The 17,571-nt window shown below is 37.7% G+C and overlaps 1 protein-coding gene across 4 annotated transcripts in view; it reads left to right on the top strand.

The window, feature by feature from the left end:
* Positions 1-17,571, top strand: part of LOC131051221 (uncharacterized) — a 125,077-nt gene that overhangs the window by 44,361 nt on the left and 63,145 nt on the right. For all 4 annotated transcript variants that reach the window (XM_059216740.1, XM_057985632.2, XM_057985646.2 and 1 more), the window contains one exon: positions 15,957-16,221. In XM_059216740.1, coding sequence (XP_059072723.1) covers positions 15,957-16,221 — 265 coding nt within the window. The remainder of the gene's footprint in view (positions 1-15,956; positions 16,222-17,571) is intronic.

Here is a 17,571-nt window from a genome sequence, read left to right as displayed (position 1 = left end):
GCTCGCACTCGGTAAACTTCAAGCCTTGGATGTTCTTCTACATAGGCGAGATCATGAATTCGAATACACTGATCGACTGGGCTAGATTGATCAGCCACTACTTGCATGAGCAATTGAAGAACCTGCAGGAGAAAAGATCTCAGTCCTTTTCCATGAGTTCCTACCTGTTCTATATACTTGCACGAAGGGGAGGATTCGATGAGCTGCCAGCAAGAGGAGTCATGGGCTACGGGCCAGCTCAGCTGAAGGTGCATGAATGTTATCCTCAACTACATCTCCACAACTTGAATTCTTACAAGTTGGCGAATGACACCTTTACCATGTACTTGACACAACTTATGCAAAATAAGTTGCACATGAGGTTGTCTCCACAGGCAAGTGCTTTGGTCCAGAAGTATGGCGCCGTGTTCCTGCAGTTCCCCAAGTTCACCTACGTCAGGACGCAGGGATTCTCCTTCCAGTCTTACAAATTGCCCAGATATCCATCAGATAAGCTTATATTGCTCGAGCTCATGAGGCAGTTGACTGCCTACGATCAGCTGCAGAAGAAGAAGAAGAAGCAATCTATTGAATTTCCGATTGTCTTTGGAGATTTCATGGAGATATGCCTAGGATTGGAGGCCGCTGAAAGTGCAGCAAGCGAATTGGCATTCTGTTGCCTACCATTTTACACTTCCAGGGCCCAATATGATCCTTACAGCCAGATTAGGAAGGTTGCCAGTGTCAAATTCATACACAGATTTCACTTGGAGGATTATTGGGCAGGTGCCGAGGATGATTTTGAGGTCCGGAGAAGAATGCACTCCAGACTGCCCCTCGACACCATCAGAATAAGTGAGATTCATTAGGTACCAGACCAGGTGAAGGAAGACTCAGATTTGATGCAACCTGAATTCGAGAGGATAAAGGATCAACCTATCCTATTGCCAGATTGGTCGGAGCCTCAGGTAGATGATTTGAACATTTTGGCTAGGCCAGTGCTAAAATTCACTAAGCATTGGATTGACAGGCAGACAAGAAAGTTGGTAGAAAACCATGTCCATCTGACATACCAGCTGATCGGAAATCTGGATTCTCACAGCGAGGCAACTGAAGGCTCTTCACAGGGTCAGGCAGGAAGAGAGGCCCAGGTGGACAAAGGAAAAAGTGCCCCAAAGAGGACAAGGGTAACAAAGACAAAGAATACCCAACAGGAAATCCTGCGCGAGGTTCAGCAGGAAGCCCAGCAGGAGGAGCCTCCACAAAAGAGAACGAGGACAGGAAGGGAACATTCACCAGTCAGCTCCGCAAGCGTACAAGAAGTAGAAATGTTCCCACATCCCACTGGCCCACTTCCAGGGAATGTTCCCGCACCTGATATACTTAACATCAATGCTTCACAGGGCCGTCATCAGCCAAGAAGTCAGAGACAAGAAGTTTCCCCGCTCCTGGAAGAAGTTCGCTAGGATAATTTCGTAGAGACTATCCTTGGCGAAATGGAAGAGGAATCTCAAGAACGAGAGCATGCAGAGGATTACAGCATTTCCATTCCCGCGCTAGATTGGTTGGTAGGCAGATTGGGAAATGAAGCAAAAGGAGGGACCAATCCTGCTCAAGAATTAGAAGAATTATTGAAGAGGATGGATCAGCCACCGGAAAGAAAAGCCTCCCGGAAGTTTTCCAAGGTAGTCAGGGAAGAATCCGGAGCCCGAACCTTGCACATTGCTGAACCTGCGGTGGATAAGGATAGGAGTGAGATTAGGCAGGAAGATTACGTCATCAGACAGGTGGATCTTGGCCATGCTTCCACTGGTCAAGTAATGGGAGATTTCGACGATTCTTCCTTGGCCATGAAGGAGAAATTGCTGAAGTCAAAGGCAAAATGCAAGCGGCTGAAGAAGGAAAATGGACTTCTATGCGAGTACGTCAGGAGTTTCAAGAAACCCCTTAGGGAAGCGGGTCCTTCATTTACTCCCCCTTCATTTACTCCCCCTCCCTTCCTTCCCAAGGAAGTAATTGATGATGCAAAACTTACAAAGGCAATGGCACAGAATTCCCGAGAATGGGTAGAAGATGTTTATGCTGAGGCAAGGAAATTTGTAGAAGATCTAGCTCAGCTCCATTCAAGGTTCGTGGCCCTCCTAAGTAGGTTGGGAACGGCGGAAGGACTATGGGAAGATGTTGATGTCTACCAAGACTTAACCATTTCTCGACTCAGGGCCCTGACAAGGACTCCAAGGCAAACACTGGTAGACGGGAAAGTAATCCAAGAGAATGAAGCCTATGCCTATGACTTTCCCTGATGGTTCTACGCCATCTGTTTAGGGAAGAACACCCTTGATAAATTCAACATTGATTCCGTCACCTTGAAGGAGTCTATCAGAGGGATACAGGAAGAAATCCTCAGTGCCATGGAAGCTTTATTTTCAAGGAAACTCAACGACGGAGGAATAACAGTGAATTCCTTGAAATCCCAGTTGCATGATTTCTTCTTCGTCGGTTCGTTTCCTAAGGAACACTTTGCAAACATTTCTTCATTCTCTGGTATGATGAAGAAAACACAGGAAGCTATGGCAGAGTGGAAAAGTTTCTTTTCCAGAAGCGAAGAGGAGATTGCCTTGATGGAATTCAACATCGAGAATGTGCCAAGTGTCTCCATCGGAGAACTAGAGGCCGTCGTCGGTAGGTTCATCGCATATGCCATTAATGAACGAGATAATGGTCGTCCATTTTTGGACGAAAGTCTTTTGACTGAATAGTGATGGCGTATTTATGGCTGAAGGAACATTGACTAAGGCGTGGGACCGGTCAATGCATGCCACCGCAGGATAAGGAATCTTCTTGCATGTCGTCCTCTCATTATGGTTTTATGACGGATTCTTCTTGCATGTTGCTGTCGCTTGGAGAGTGGTATGCACTTATGACGACGTCAATTATATTCCGTGCATGATCATCACCATGGGCGCTATTTTTGGCCCTTTTAAATTTACTGTAAGTGGGCGTAATGAATTATTTAATGCAGATTCCCACCTTGTTGCACCTTGAGTGGGGAATCTTTAGGGCAAACCCTAATTAGGGTTTTGCATGTAATCTGGGCTTGAGGCCTATATAAGGGGGTGACCCCCTCATTTGTAATCAGGAGAGACTATCGTCAGAGATTGTTGCTAAGAGTTTTTGAAGCAAACACTTAATACATTGTTCAATTGTTGGTGTGTTCTTGTGTTGTTTTGGAACTCGCATGGTCTCGTTCTCTTCATAGATTAGATTTGTTTTCATGCTATTAGATGAACTGGATTTGATAGGATCGCTTGTTGCCAAATTCGTGCTCATACTTTTGGTGTGCAGCTGATTGTTGCATACCATGCAAAGTTAGTCTGAGCCTCGTTATATGTGTATGTTCAACTTCGATTGTTAGAAGAGATTGTTCTATCTGATGGTTTCTTTTGACGATTTGAAAATCTTTAGCACTCCCCCTGAAGATTGCACCACCTTCGTGTAGTTGTGCGTTGCTGACAAAGCGAAGTGCGGTTGGATTTTGCACAAGTTATCCCGTCTCCTTGTTCCTAGGATTAGATTACCTTTAGTTAGTTTCCCTCTACCCTATCCCTATTTACTTTCTGCATATTTCAAAGTCCATAAATCTAAAACTTAGAGCTTCATTGCAAATTATCCGTGTCAATAAATTCTCGAGCTTGCATAAATTTCTTCAACATACGTAAGGCCCCTTGGATTACTAGCAATCATATCAGCCAACTGAGTCACATCCGTAGCATAAAGGAACCTTGGAGTCGGTTGTCTGATTCTCCTACTATATCAGCATGCAATCGTACTTTGATCAAGAGAGAGTGAAGTGACCGTTAGGCAACTTTATTATGTGCCAGACGCGGTCATAAAAAACACGTCAACAGAACGCCAGATGGTGGCGGAGTGGGACCTCAAGTTGCGGACTGACCAGGTCTACAAGTTACGCGCTCGCCTGAGCGCCGCCCCCTCTCCACTAGGGACGCTTCCTCCACCCCCTTCTCAGTCCTGAGTTTTATGTTGTAATCCTTCCATGTTGTTTTGTCGTCCGGAGACGACCTTGTTTTTGGTGGGGATGATGTTAGCGGCAATATTGTAAACAAATAATACTAGTTAATTAAGTTGTAAGTTGTAATTGTCTTGGTTAGTGGCAACCGAGGGGTAGCAGTTGCGGTGCGGCAGTTGGCGCTCACACCCACTCGACATCTTTATATACTTCCGAATGTAACTTGTGACGGACGACTACGAATGGAATAACATCTTTTATATTTGACCTGATATCTATGGCATTATTATTCTGTATTACGTGCTTTATTTGTGTACTTTAAGTTATTCACCCGAGGGGGCAAACAGACACTACACAAAGGGTTGCAAAAGTTTATAACCAGTTGTCACTTTTGGGCGAAACACACAATAGATTGTTCAGCGAAACAAAATACTTTGTGCTTTTGGAATTTTTGGGAAATAAATGATTTCATATTAGAATTTTGGGTCTCATGTCATGACTGTGTCTTTTCTTATCTCAGATATAATTGCAGTTGTCTTTTCTTACATTACATTCAACCACTTTTTCTCAGAATTTCTCTTTACAACTTTCAGATTTGTTGTTATCTCATCCACTTCTCTTATACTGTTATAATTGTGTGTGGGTTTATTAAAATCTATTTTCTATATATTAAATCTGCACATCTCATTTTTTCTGAAGTCCTTTTGCTGCCTTGTAGACTTGTCAAACTCTGAGTTCTATTTGATAAACCTGTGTATCTTTTCCCTTTCTTTGTTTTCTCATTCATGTTGAGCCATCTTGGATAGTTGTTCATATACAATTTATCTAGTGTTTATCTGTTCTCCTTTTCTTTCTGTTTATTTTTCTTTCCTTTTTGTACTTTATGGTTAAAAATACACAAATCCAAAAAGCTCATCCTATGATGGAGCTGCCCCTCTCAAACATAGAGGGAAATTGCCAATTCGATGGCGATCTCTCAAATTCTTGTGAACACTCACCTTTGTCTATTGGATGATTCATGTTGATCTCAATGAGTCACCACAATGGCAATTTTGTTTATATTAGCTATACTTGACATTAATAATTAAAATATGTATCTTCAACCGCTAACATTGGAGAGTGATTAGGTAATGATACATTTCAGTTGATAGTGTGAATATCACTGACATCATACTTACCCAATAGAAGTGAGTAATGAATAAGATCTCAATTTCTTAACGCCAATTACGAAAATCTGGCATCATCCCTTTTCACCATATAGTTTGTATGCATATAGATTGTTATGGTTGGATATTAATGTATTGGTAAACTTAGGTGGTAGATTGAGATTAAATGTATTATGAATATATTGAATGGCTGACACGTTTCCTTTCTCCTTTTATGACAATTCATAGGCAACTTACTATACTTATCAAGCTCTTATACGATCACTTCACAGCTCACACATTCTTCCTTCCTATTGTCATGTTTTAATAATCCCTATGTTGTCCTTCCCATGTTATTATGAGTATGGGACTCATGTTTGCAGAAAGAAGGGCCTTGATGATTTAAAACATACACCCCATTTTAGAGTAAAGCTTTTAAAACATTTATAATTACTATAACTAAGCATAACAAAGGCACACACACACATGAAATAATCACGTTGAAACATGTAAGATATGAAGCATCCATTCAAGACAAAAAGCATTCATGCTGAAAATACATGAAGCAATCTCATAGCACATCCATGGATACACATGAAGCATGGTCATAAACACATGGAAAGCATAAAGCAATTGCATGATTACATGCAAGGCTTGTAGTATACATGTAAGTCTTGAAACACAAACATAAGTAATGCATGAAGAAATACCCATAAATACACGTAGGGTATGAAGTGTATACGTTACGCAGAGGCGCAAAGCATACTTATGAAACACATATGGAGTAAATGCTTTATGCATGAATCCACTAAATCAAGTATGAAACATGCACACAAATACATAAGACGTGAGTCATACACATGAATATGCATCAGGTGTAAAGCATGAAGCACATAAGGCAAGAAACATCTACATAAAGCATAGAGTATACACATAAGGTATGAATACAAGTAAAGCATGAAGCGTACACATGAATACACGTAATGCTTAAAGCATGAAGTGTACGCATGAATTCACTCAAAGCATGAGGTATACATGTGAATACACATAGAATAAAGTAACACACATAACACCATAAGACATGAAGTGTACACATAAGGCAAGAAATAATGGACACATGTAAGGCAAGAAGTAACACACATGAGTGTACGTAAGGCAAGAAGTAACACACATGAGTGTACGTAAGGCATGAAGTAATGCACATAAGGCTATGTAAAGCACAAATCATACCTATGAATATGCAAAACATGAATCATATATGTAAAACATGAAATAATACATAAATACACATGAGATACAAGCATATATGAGAAAGGCACTCTGAGAATGCACATGGAGTAAACACTCTGAAAACACATCAGTCATGACGTAAATATGCTTAAGATATGAATTTTGAGAAAGGCATACATAAAATGCACATGGAATGACATGTTGAAAATGCATCAATCATGATGCAAAGCATATTCAAGACATAAAGCATACACTAGGAAGGCGCATGACGTAATCATGCTGAAAATGACAAACATGGTGCAATCACTTAAGCATACATACAATACAAGAATACATGAGAAAAGTACATGTATAAAACATACAATGGAGCAATCATGCTGAAGACACATCAAACACATAAATATCCTCAAATACATTTAAGAGAAATATACATAAGGCACGCTAATACACTTAAAGCATGAAGTATACATTTAAGGCAAGAAGCCTGCATGTAAAACATAAAGTATACACATAGGGCATAGAGCATATGTACAAATATGAGCATACTTAAATACATTCAAGGCATACTTATACATTTTAAACATGTGAAATTACATAAAGCCTGAAACCTACACTCACTAAATAGATGCAAGGCATGAATCATAAATGCACATAAGGCATTAAATATACACATAAAGGTATGTAAGGAATGAAGCCAATGAAGCATAAATACATGCAAGGTATGAAGATTAAATTTAGGAATCACAAATATTTGCAAGGTAGGAAGCATACACTTATAAGAGCAATGTTGGCTTATTTACAATTAAACCTAACTGTATGGTGGTCACGTAGTTTTGTCTCGCAAGATGGCGGGATTATGCTTTGATACCAATCGTAATTGTTAAGTTTATTCAAATTCTGAGATCAAGAAGATAGAAGAGATGGAGAGATAACCTGAAAGTTGTATTTGAACTGCTGTAGTGTGAATTGAAGGATGCACAACACTTATTGATTTTGGTGTGTTCATCCTCCTCATTGTATGCATGTTATATATGTGAATGAGGGGTTACGTAGTGAAGAGATATGTCTTCCCACGAGGGAAGACACATCTCATACCACTTACCACAACACGTTAACAGTCATTAAGGATCATTTAATTGACCGATCGTGAGGAGCGCGATTTATTAAGAATCGCTTAATCACAATCCGATAACATGAAACGGTGTAATTGGTGGCAAACACAATGATTCAATTTTGATTTATTCATTATTTGTTAACGTATATACTAATAGTCAATCTATTATTATATATGTTAACATGTAATCAAATTTATGCATCAGAATCATGAAATTGTATGACCGACGTTACAAGAATTAACACTCCCTCTTAACTAGGGAGGACACATTTCATGTTAGAGAAAACATCACAATTCATCCATTGATTGTGAAGAGAAGAGATATCACATCATAGTGATATTCAGAGATATGGTTCAACAATGAATATCAAGTCTCATGATACTCACCATAACTCATAGTTATCAAGTAAGGTATGTGCACTGGCATCAAGTCACATGATGCCTACCATACTGATAATGATTCATGGCATGTCCATGAATATTATGTTCATAATATTCACCATGAAGATCTCTATCATATGGTTTATTTAATGATATCAAGCAATTGATATCTACCATAATGTCTTGGAGATATATGTACTATCATGACATGTCCACAGATATCAAGTCACTTGATATCCATCAAGATAGATAATTGATAATTGTAAAATCGTCACCTTACAATATCAATTTGAAACAAGTGTTCATTATTGAAAAGTCATCACCCTTCAATAATGTTCACTGGGGGGGGCCCATGAAGTCATGGAGTCACACACATGACAAATAAAAGAGTTTACACATTAAACATCTTAAATATATTAGTATATCAGAATAAATGAGATTCTATCTCAAATTAAATAACATTTTCAACCATACCAAGTTTATCTCTAAAGTGTTCAATCTTGATCCTGGAGAGAGGCTGGGTAAGAATGTCTGCAATCTGATCACCTGTACTAATATAATTCAGTCGGATCACATTCCTTTCCACCATATCTTGAACATAGTGATAAGGAATCTCAATGTGTTTAGACCTGTCATGAAATATTGGATTCATTGAAAGCTTGATGCAACTCTGATTGTCACAATAGATGATAGTAGGATTTAAGGGCTGACCAAAAAGTCCTACAATCAATTTCTGGAGCCATACTGCTTCTCTTGCTCCCATGGAGGCTGCAATGTATTCAACTTCTGTAGAACTCCGAGCAACTGAAGACTGTTTTCTACATATCCATGAGATCGTTCTTGATCCTAAACTGAAGCAACATCCTGATGTGCTTTTCCTGTCAACTACGCTTCCAGCCCAATTAGAATCAGTGAATCCATGTAAATCAAGGTCTACATGTTTATATTTCAGACCAAAACCAATAGTTCCTCGAAGATATCTCAGAATATGCTTTGTAGCAACAAGATGTATTTCCCTAGCTTCACACATGAACTGACTTAGTGCATTAATAGCATAACATATATCAGGTCTTGTGTTTACCAAATACATCAGAGGTCCAATAATCTGTCTGTAGAGGGTAGGATCTGCAAACTCTGATTCTGCAGCTGCTTCCTTTAGCTTGTGCAAATTTGTCTCCATAGGTGTGGTCATGGATCTACAATCCATCATTCCAAATCTCTTGAGTATATCGATGGTGTATTTTCCTTGATTAAGGATTATACCATCTGCCTACTGCCAAACTCCCAATCCAAGGAAGTAGTGAAGAATTCCTAAATCTTTCGTATCAAACTCAGAGGCTAATTCTTTCTTACATCGAGAAATACAATTTTCCTCTCCTATGATTAGTAGATCATCAACATAAAGAATAAGAATTAATAATTTACCATTGATTACCTTGTAGTAGAGATTTGGATCTGCTTCATTCTTGGAAAACCCTAATTCCAAGAGATAGTGATCAATTCTTTCATACCATGCTTTGGGGGCTTGTTTCAGTTCATATAGAGCTTTCTTCAATATGCAGACATGTGATTCAGCCTTATGAATCACAAAACCTTCAGGTTGCTCCAAATAAATTTCTTCTTCAATTTTACCATTCAGAAAAGCAGTCTTAACATCCATTTGATGGACTTTCCATCTTTTAGATGCTGCAATAGCCAAAACTGCTTGGACAGAAGTGTATATGGCAACAGGAGCAAATGTCTCTTCATAGTCAATACATTCTTCTGTGAGAAACCTCTGGCAACAAACCTTGCTTTGTGCTTCTCAATGCTACCATTTGCTGCATGTTTGATTTTGAAGAGCCATTTAGAAGATACCACAGATTTGCCTTTAGGCCTAGGCACAATATCCCAGACATCTTTTTTCAGAATTGACTGATACTCTTCTGACATAGCATCTTTCCAAACTTGATGCTTGAGAGCATCTCCAACACAGGAAGGTTCTGCATCAATGATCTCACTCATCAAGGCAGTATAACTCGAAAATAGGTTAGGTCTCTTACTTTCTCTGAAGGTCCCCTTTGGAGCAGCATAATTTTCAGCTTCTTGAAGCATCTTTTTAGCCCAAAGTGGTCTCTTCCTAGTTTCGGGATAATGTTCTTCTAAAGGTAAGTCTTGAACTTCATGCTCAGTGTTTTCAGGGGTCTCCCTCTGAATCTCAGGGGTGGAATCCTCATCCATGCTTGTAGGAGGATCTTGGTGTTCTAATTCATTAGAGCTTTTGGATCTCCTGAATTCTATGTCTTCTTCAAAGATGACATCTCTGCTTAGTTCAATTTGCCTTTGACCAGGTATGTATACTCTGTAAGCCTTAGAGGTTTCACTGTACCCAACAAATACCCCTTTCTTTCCAGAAGGTTCTAACTTTGATCTCTTTTCTTTGGGGACATGAATATAGACTGGACACCCAAAGATCCGGAAATGACTTATGTTAGGTTTGTTACTAGTAAAGGCTTCTTCAGGGGTTTTATTATCAAGAAGAGAATGAGGACATCTATTTTGAATGTACATAGCTGTCCTAGATGCTTCAGCCCAAAATGAGGTTTCTATATTTTAGTCAAACAACATAGCCCTGGCAGCTTCTACTATAGTCCTATTCTTTCTTTCAGCTACCCCATTTTGTTGTGGTTTATAAGGTACAGTTAACTCCCTCTTAATCCCAACATTTATACAATAATCTTTTAACATATCAGAAGTGTATTCCCCCCCCATTGTCTATTCTTAAGGTTATGATTTTCTTACCTGTCATGTTTTTTGCAAGAGCTTTGAATTCCTTAAATTTAGAAAGGATTTCTTCAGACTCTTTGTACCTCAGAAAATGTATCCAGGTCTTCCTAGAATAATCATCTACAAATATTACATAATATAAAAATCCCCCTAAGGAGGGTACAGACATGGGTCCACATAAATCAGAATGAACTAATTCTAATACATTTTTGGATTTACTGTTGTTAGAATTGAAAGACCCTTCAGTATTCTTTCCCAAGGCACATCCCTTGCAAGCTCCTTCAGAATTTTGACTTAGCTTGGGTAAGCCAATCACCATCTTCTCTATCTTAGGTAGGGCATGGAAATGAAGGTGCCCTAATCTTCGGTGCCAAAGTTCATTCGAATCTGGAGTCTCATGAATCAAGGCTTGAGGTGGAGTGGTGCAAAGTCTGTAGAGGCTCCCTTGTCTTACTCCAATGGTGTGGGCTTTCTTGATGGTGGAATTCTTTGGCCAAGCAAGTACCTTTCCTTCCATAAAGGTTAATCTGTAACCCTTATCTTCAAGTGCAGAAACTGAGACAAGGTTTCTCTTTATACCAAGTACAAATAGAACTCCAGTCAGCTGTAGGGATATGCCTGACTTTAGGTTGATATTGCAGGTTCCTATTCCCATAACTGGATAATTTGAGTCATCACCAATTGCCACTTCTTCATTTGAATTTTCCACAAGTGTATCTAGGTGCTCACGAAATCCAGTGATGTGTCGAGATGCTCCGCTGTCAATCACCCATGTGTTGGAACTGGAGGTGACTTGACTAGAGAGGGCTGAGTAGAAGACTAGTTTCTCGGAATCACTCCCTTTCTTAATTTCTACCATTGAAGCCTGTTGCTTGATCCTATCTGGACACTTCATTGCATAGTGCCCATATTGGTGACATTTGAAACATTGTACTTTAGAAATGTCTCTCTTCTTCTTTGAAGACCTCTTTCCATTTGAGCCGTTGTCCCTCTTTCTCTTAAAGTTCTTCTTCTTTCCTTTTTTGTGGGAATTAGAGTTTAGAACTTGAATGTCTTCATTACCATTGTTTTGTTTTATTCCACTTGTGACAACCCGAGATTCCTCTTGAATGCAATCGGTTTTCAATCTATCAAACTTAGGAAATTTAGAACGAGCACTGATTCCTTGAATGAACAATTCCCATGAGGTAGGAAGTCCATTTAGGGCCATCATAGCAAGTTCTTTGTTGTCCACTAGATGTCCATAATGGATAGTTGATCCGTAAGCTCAGTGATCCTCAAGAAATAGGATGTAACTGTCTCTCCTTTATTCATCTTTATATGGTGTAGTTGATTCTTTAAGGTGAGAGCCCTGCTAGTGTTGTTGATTTCATAAATGTCAGCTAGGGCTTTGAACATCTGAAAAGCCGTCTCATATTTAGAAATAACTGGCACAATGTGGTCTCTCACTGAATCCACAATTATCTTAAGAGCCTTCTCACTGTCCTTGCTCCACTGAATTTTCTCTGTATCATCAGAGGGCTTAGGAATTTCACTTTTGACATGGGAGTCAATTTTATTTTCTTTCAAAACAAGCATGATCCTGAATTTCCAAGATACAAAATTTGATGTTCCATCTAATCGATCTTCAAACCTGACTCCGGTTGCCATTACGATTATAGGAATGTGATCTACTAAGGGCCGGGTGAAAGTCTATAAGATCATTACAGAATTTAATTTGATCTTCCTTAACTTCGCTTTGATGCCATGTTAAGTTTATTCAAATTTTGAGATCAAGAAGATAGAAGAGATGGAGATATAATCTGAAAGTTGTATTTGAACTGCTGTAGTGTGAATTGAAGGATGCACAACACTTATTGATTTTGGTGTGTTCATCCTCCTCATTGTATGCATGTTATATATGTGAATGAGGGGTTACGTAGTGAAGAGATATGTCTTCCCACGTGGAAAGACACATCTCTTCCCTACGTACCACTTACCACAGCACATTAACAAGCATTAAGCATTTACTTGACCGATCATGAGGAGCGCGATTTATTAAAAATCGCTTAATCACAACCCGATAACATGAAACGGTGTAACCGGTGGCAAACACAATGATTCAATTTTGATTTATTCATTATTTGTTAATGTATATACTAATAGTCAATCTATTATTATATATGTTAACATGTAATCAAATTTATGCATCGGAATCATGAAATTGCACGACCGACGTTTCAAGAATTAACAGTAGTGTCCCCTACTAGGAGTATTCTTGTTTCCAGTAATTAAACATACATCATCATCACTTATCATGCCCCTCAATCAGATTATTGAAAGGAGAATAATTAATTATTCATAATGCAATCAATAATTATTAGGCCCCATCCTTACTTCTTTCCTAACCTTGATGTAGGATGGGGATCTACTGTCATAGGGCGCTTGGAAACCAGTCTACAAGTAGGTTCCCTCAAGGTTTCAGGACTCCATCCATACCCATCTTGGGCTTACCTATCTTGTGAGGATTTACTCCGCGTCTCCCTACACACACCAATCTATCCTCTCGAAGGCAATAGTGAATGATTAAAGACTAGGCCGTTAATATAATAATCTTTCATGTATTATGAATGTATATGTACATAAATGAAATTAAGTAGAAATCTGATCTCCCTATTATTATCAACTGCAAATCTTATTGATAATACTCCTTTATATGTATTGATACCAGAATAAATATAATAACTTATATTATATAAATTGGCTCATTATTCCTAACAGGATGCAGACATAACATAACATAAATGTAAACAAGCATATGATCCAAGTAAGATATAACATACCAATCACGTGTCAAATTATAGGTCTGCTATCGGCAGTTGCCAGTTTCTAAACTTAAATCAGCTGTTACTGGTTGTCCATCAATGATCTGATTGAATGTCTTCCCTGCTTTTCTCACAGTGTTGATCTAACTTATATATCCCCTTATACCACTCCATTGGTCTTGAAGGATTGTGACCCTTCTACAAGTTGTGACCGTGGAAAGTGTATGTCCATTTGCATGCCAAGTGGTGTCCCTTGGAGTGTTGCATGTTCCTTGCCAACCCCACCTTCTTAGATGCTACTCATAATCTCTTAGTATACTGTTAACTAATCTTTAATCTGTTCTTACTTCCTAGGGAAGATCGTGGCTTTGAGGAAAGAAGAGATCAATTCATAATTATTATTCATTAACTGACAATCAGAGTAAGAAGTTGTGAAGTCTTACCATCATAAGACAACTTCTTATTTGGGTGTGTGATAGATTGGGGACATGACTGAACATAATAGTTCATCTGAAATTCTTGGAGATGAGAAAAATTCCTCTTGATAGAAGGATCCTTAGTTCTCCGTTATTTATAATTTGTGATTAGGATGGCAAAATTATGATATTAATGAATCTTTGAGACATGTATCTAACATTATGGTCATATGTGATCACAATTGTTTATGAACAACATCAATGTTAGTACAAGATAAAAAGATCACTTTATGGACCTCTATCACTATGGATGTCTGTGCTACTTTTGATGGGAAGTATAGAAAATATAGCAAAGAATGTGCACTTTACTTATCATTCTGAAAGAGAACCAACAAGTCAATAGGAAACTTTGATTTCATGTGGTGATTCCCTTAATTATTGCATTCATTTTTTTAGGATTACAAGTTTTAAGAACAGGATCAATGGTACTATAAAGGGAGAACTTAGTGCATAATTCTATTACAAAAATTAATGACAGAATGATTATCAAAATATTTGGTCTTCGATATTTAGATATTCGATATTAACGAAGGAATGAAAGTCTCCTTAAATAAGAATTACAAAAGATACATCTGATAAGGATAAGATCGATAACTAAGAAAAGCAGAAAACAACTAAGAGAATAAAGAATATTCCTAAAGTCTATCCTAACGACTTAATTGACCACTATAACTAAGTATTACAATATTATTTATTCTGCACCTTGGTAATAGACCTTAGCATTATGGTCATAGCAAGAAAGTTTAACTGGTCTTCGATATTTAGATATTCGATATTAACGAAGGAATGAAAGTCTCCTTAAATAAGAATTACAAAAGATATATCTGATAAGGATAAGATCGATAACTAAGAAAAACAGAAAACAACTAAGAGAATAAAGAATGTTCCTAAAGTCTATCCTAACGACTTAATTGACCACTATAACTAAGTATTACAATATTATTTATTCTGCACCTTGGTAATAGACCTTAGCATTATGGTCATAGCAATAAAGTTTAACGCTTAGTTATCATAGTAATAAAGTATTAACTCTTTGCTTGCCTTTTTGGAGAAGAACCATTTTTAAGATTAAATTTAACTGTTCCACCAAGGATAATGGAATGAGAACGCTAAGACAGGACACATGGTTTAATTTTAAGGGAATCTTAAGAATCTTAAGAATTGACCTATAATAAGCTTTGAACATTCAATCCAATGTCATACTCATGGAAATCACAGTAATAAAGTATTAACTCTTTGCTTGCCTTTTTGGAGAAGAACCATTTTTTAAATTAAATTTAACTGTTCCACCAAGGATAATGGAATGAGAAAGCTAAGACAGGACACATGGTTTAATTTTAAGGGAATCTTAAGAATCTTAAGAATTGACCTAAAATAAGCTTTGAACATTCAATCCAATGTCATACCTCAAAATTCTAGTGCAGTTCCCAACTTTGGTGTCACATATTTCATCTTTATTGGAAAATTCCAAAATTTGAAAACATTGACATGAGACGTGGGGATGCGGGGACGGGCTTTGGAGACGGGAGGACAAAGGGAAAAAGTTTCGGGGACGGGTTTTGGGGATGGGGGGACTTGGGCTTGGAGGGGGGAAACGCGTTTCCGTGGAACACTGTTTAATAATCATGATATGTTACTTTGAGTGGAAGAATTTCATGGCACATCTTTTGATCCTTTCAAAAATGCTAAACACTTGACATTTTACTGGTATAATCATGACATGTTTCCTTGAGTAGGCTTTTATGCACTTCACTATTTAGGGAATATGAATATTCTTAACACATGACCCAAATAATCACATATTTCATCTCTTGTTTTGTAATTTGATTTCATGAAAACTGGTTAATGGACATTATACTTCTAAGTGCAATATTTATCTTTGAGTTGAGTAATTACATATTTCCCCTTTGTGAATTTCAAACTTCTAAGTGTTTATGGTTGTACTGGTAAGCATGGAATGTTAACATTGGCATCACTAGGTGGTCAATCTAAACTTATAAAATTCTAAGCATATCAAATGGTTGTTTCATGCAGAGGAAGTTACTTTTCAAAATTTGAGAACAAGTGGGACCAAGCCATCCAAGCTTACTTATCAAGGCAGTGCTTACCCCACTTCATATTCTCAGAATGACAGTTTATGTCAACCAGTATCATCAAGTGGCAGACAGAGTAGTATGTCTGTGAGTGAAAATACAATAATGAATATCCCAACTTTGGCATCAGTTATCAACTCAACGAGTTCAGCTTTGGAGAAAGCACACAAGAGTTTGTTGAATACTCCACTAAATTATTTGGGAGGGTACGTGCTTTCATATAATTTTTCTTTTTCTGTGTTGTTACAATATCCTTTTGAATTTTTTTTGAAAAAACTTATGTTTAATTTTATTTCTGTGAATGTGGTTGATTTACTTTGTTTTATTATAGTGCTTACACCTGTGCTTGGAAGATACAAGCCCAAGAGAAACAAATATAGAGAAATAACTTTAATGTTTTTTATCTAAATTGTGAAACCCCACCAAGGACTTATGGTATGCAATGACTAAGATTCATTAATTAATAACCATACATACAATTGAAGAGGTAGGGAGGTTGAAATGGTCAATTCAAATTTTCCACAGGAGCCCTAATATCCTCATGGCTTGTGGTATTTTATGATTGTTGACACTTCCAAAGTAACATCTAACTTTATCCTTACACCACCTACTACAACACCACGCATGCAAATTTCTTTAGTGCCAAAAACTCTCCTTTATAGCATGAGATTAATCCATGGATTAGTAAACACAATTCTTGAAGGGGAACTGAGAATGCTCAATTCCTTAGTGGATGTCTGATGCCTGATTGCCTTACATCTCTGAGAAGAAACCACAATTTGGTTCAAATATTCCACAGAAGACCTAATATCCTCATAGCTTGTGGCATTTTATGATTGTTTACACTTTCAAGGGTACACCAACTTCATGCTTCCACCACCTACTGCAACACCACACATGCAAATGTCCTTAGTGCTGAAAATTCTCCTTTATAGCACAAGATTAATCAATGGATTAGTAAATATGATTCTTGAAGGGGAATTGGGAATGCTCACTTACTGGATGCCTGATGCCCAATTGCCTTAATCTTTGAGAAGAAAACCACAATTGATGAAATAAGATCATGCTTTAGTATTACGGAGGCAAATAGGAACCTATCCTAGAAGGATGACACTTAGATGTGATTCTTTAACATAACAGGGAGAGAGACACGGAGGCTAGCTTCAACTATGTGCACCAATAACATAAAGGTCAAAAGGGATGTCTACACTAAAGTCATGTGCTTTTGCAAAAATACTTGTTAAGGTGAATCATACAACCAGCATGAGCCAAATAACTCTTATCCCATTAATTCATCATACAAATACATGCATAGCATCCTCTTTGTCTCCTTGATCACAGGCCCAAATGACAATCTCTTAAGGGTTGTTATATGTGGGTATCATGCGAATGTAATTTATGCTCTTAAGGATATCATATTATGTAATTGAATTCATCAATCAAGATCATATAATGCATCATACTTTTGAGATGTTATTATGAGGCATCAATGTTGTAAAATGCCATCATTTCAAACATAAAAGAAAATATATAACAGTGAGGATACAAGTTTTATA

The sequence above is a fragment of the Cryptomeria japonica genome, chromosome 2 (assembly GCF_030272615.1).
Source record: "Cryptomeria japonica chromosome 2, Sugi_1.0, whole genome shotgun sequence".
Taxonomy (NCBI): domain Eukaryota; kingdom Viridiplantae; phylum Streptophyta; class Pinopsida; order Cupressales; family Cupressaceae; genus Cryptomeria; species Cryptomeria japonica.
The sequence above is the reverse complement of the archived record's forward strand: the minus strand, read 5'-3'. Positions and strand labels throughout refer to the sequence as shown.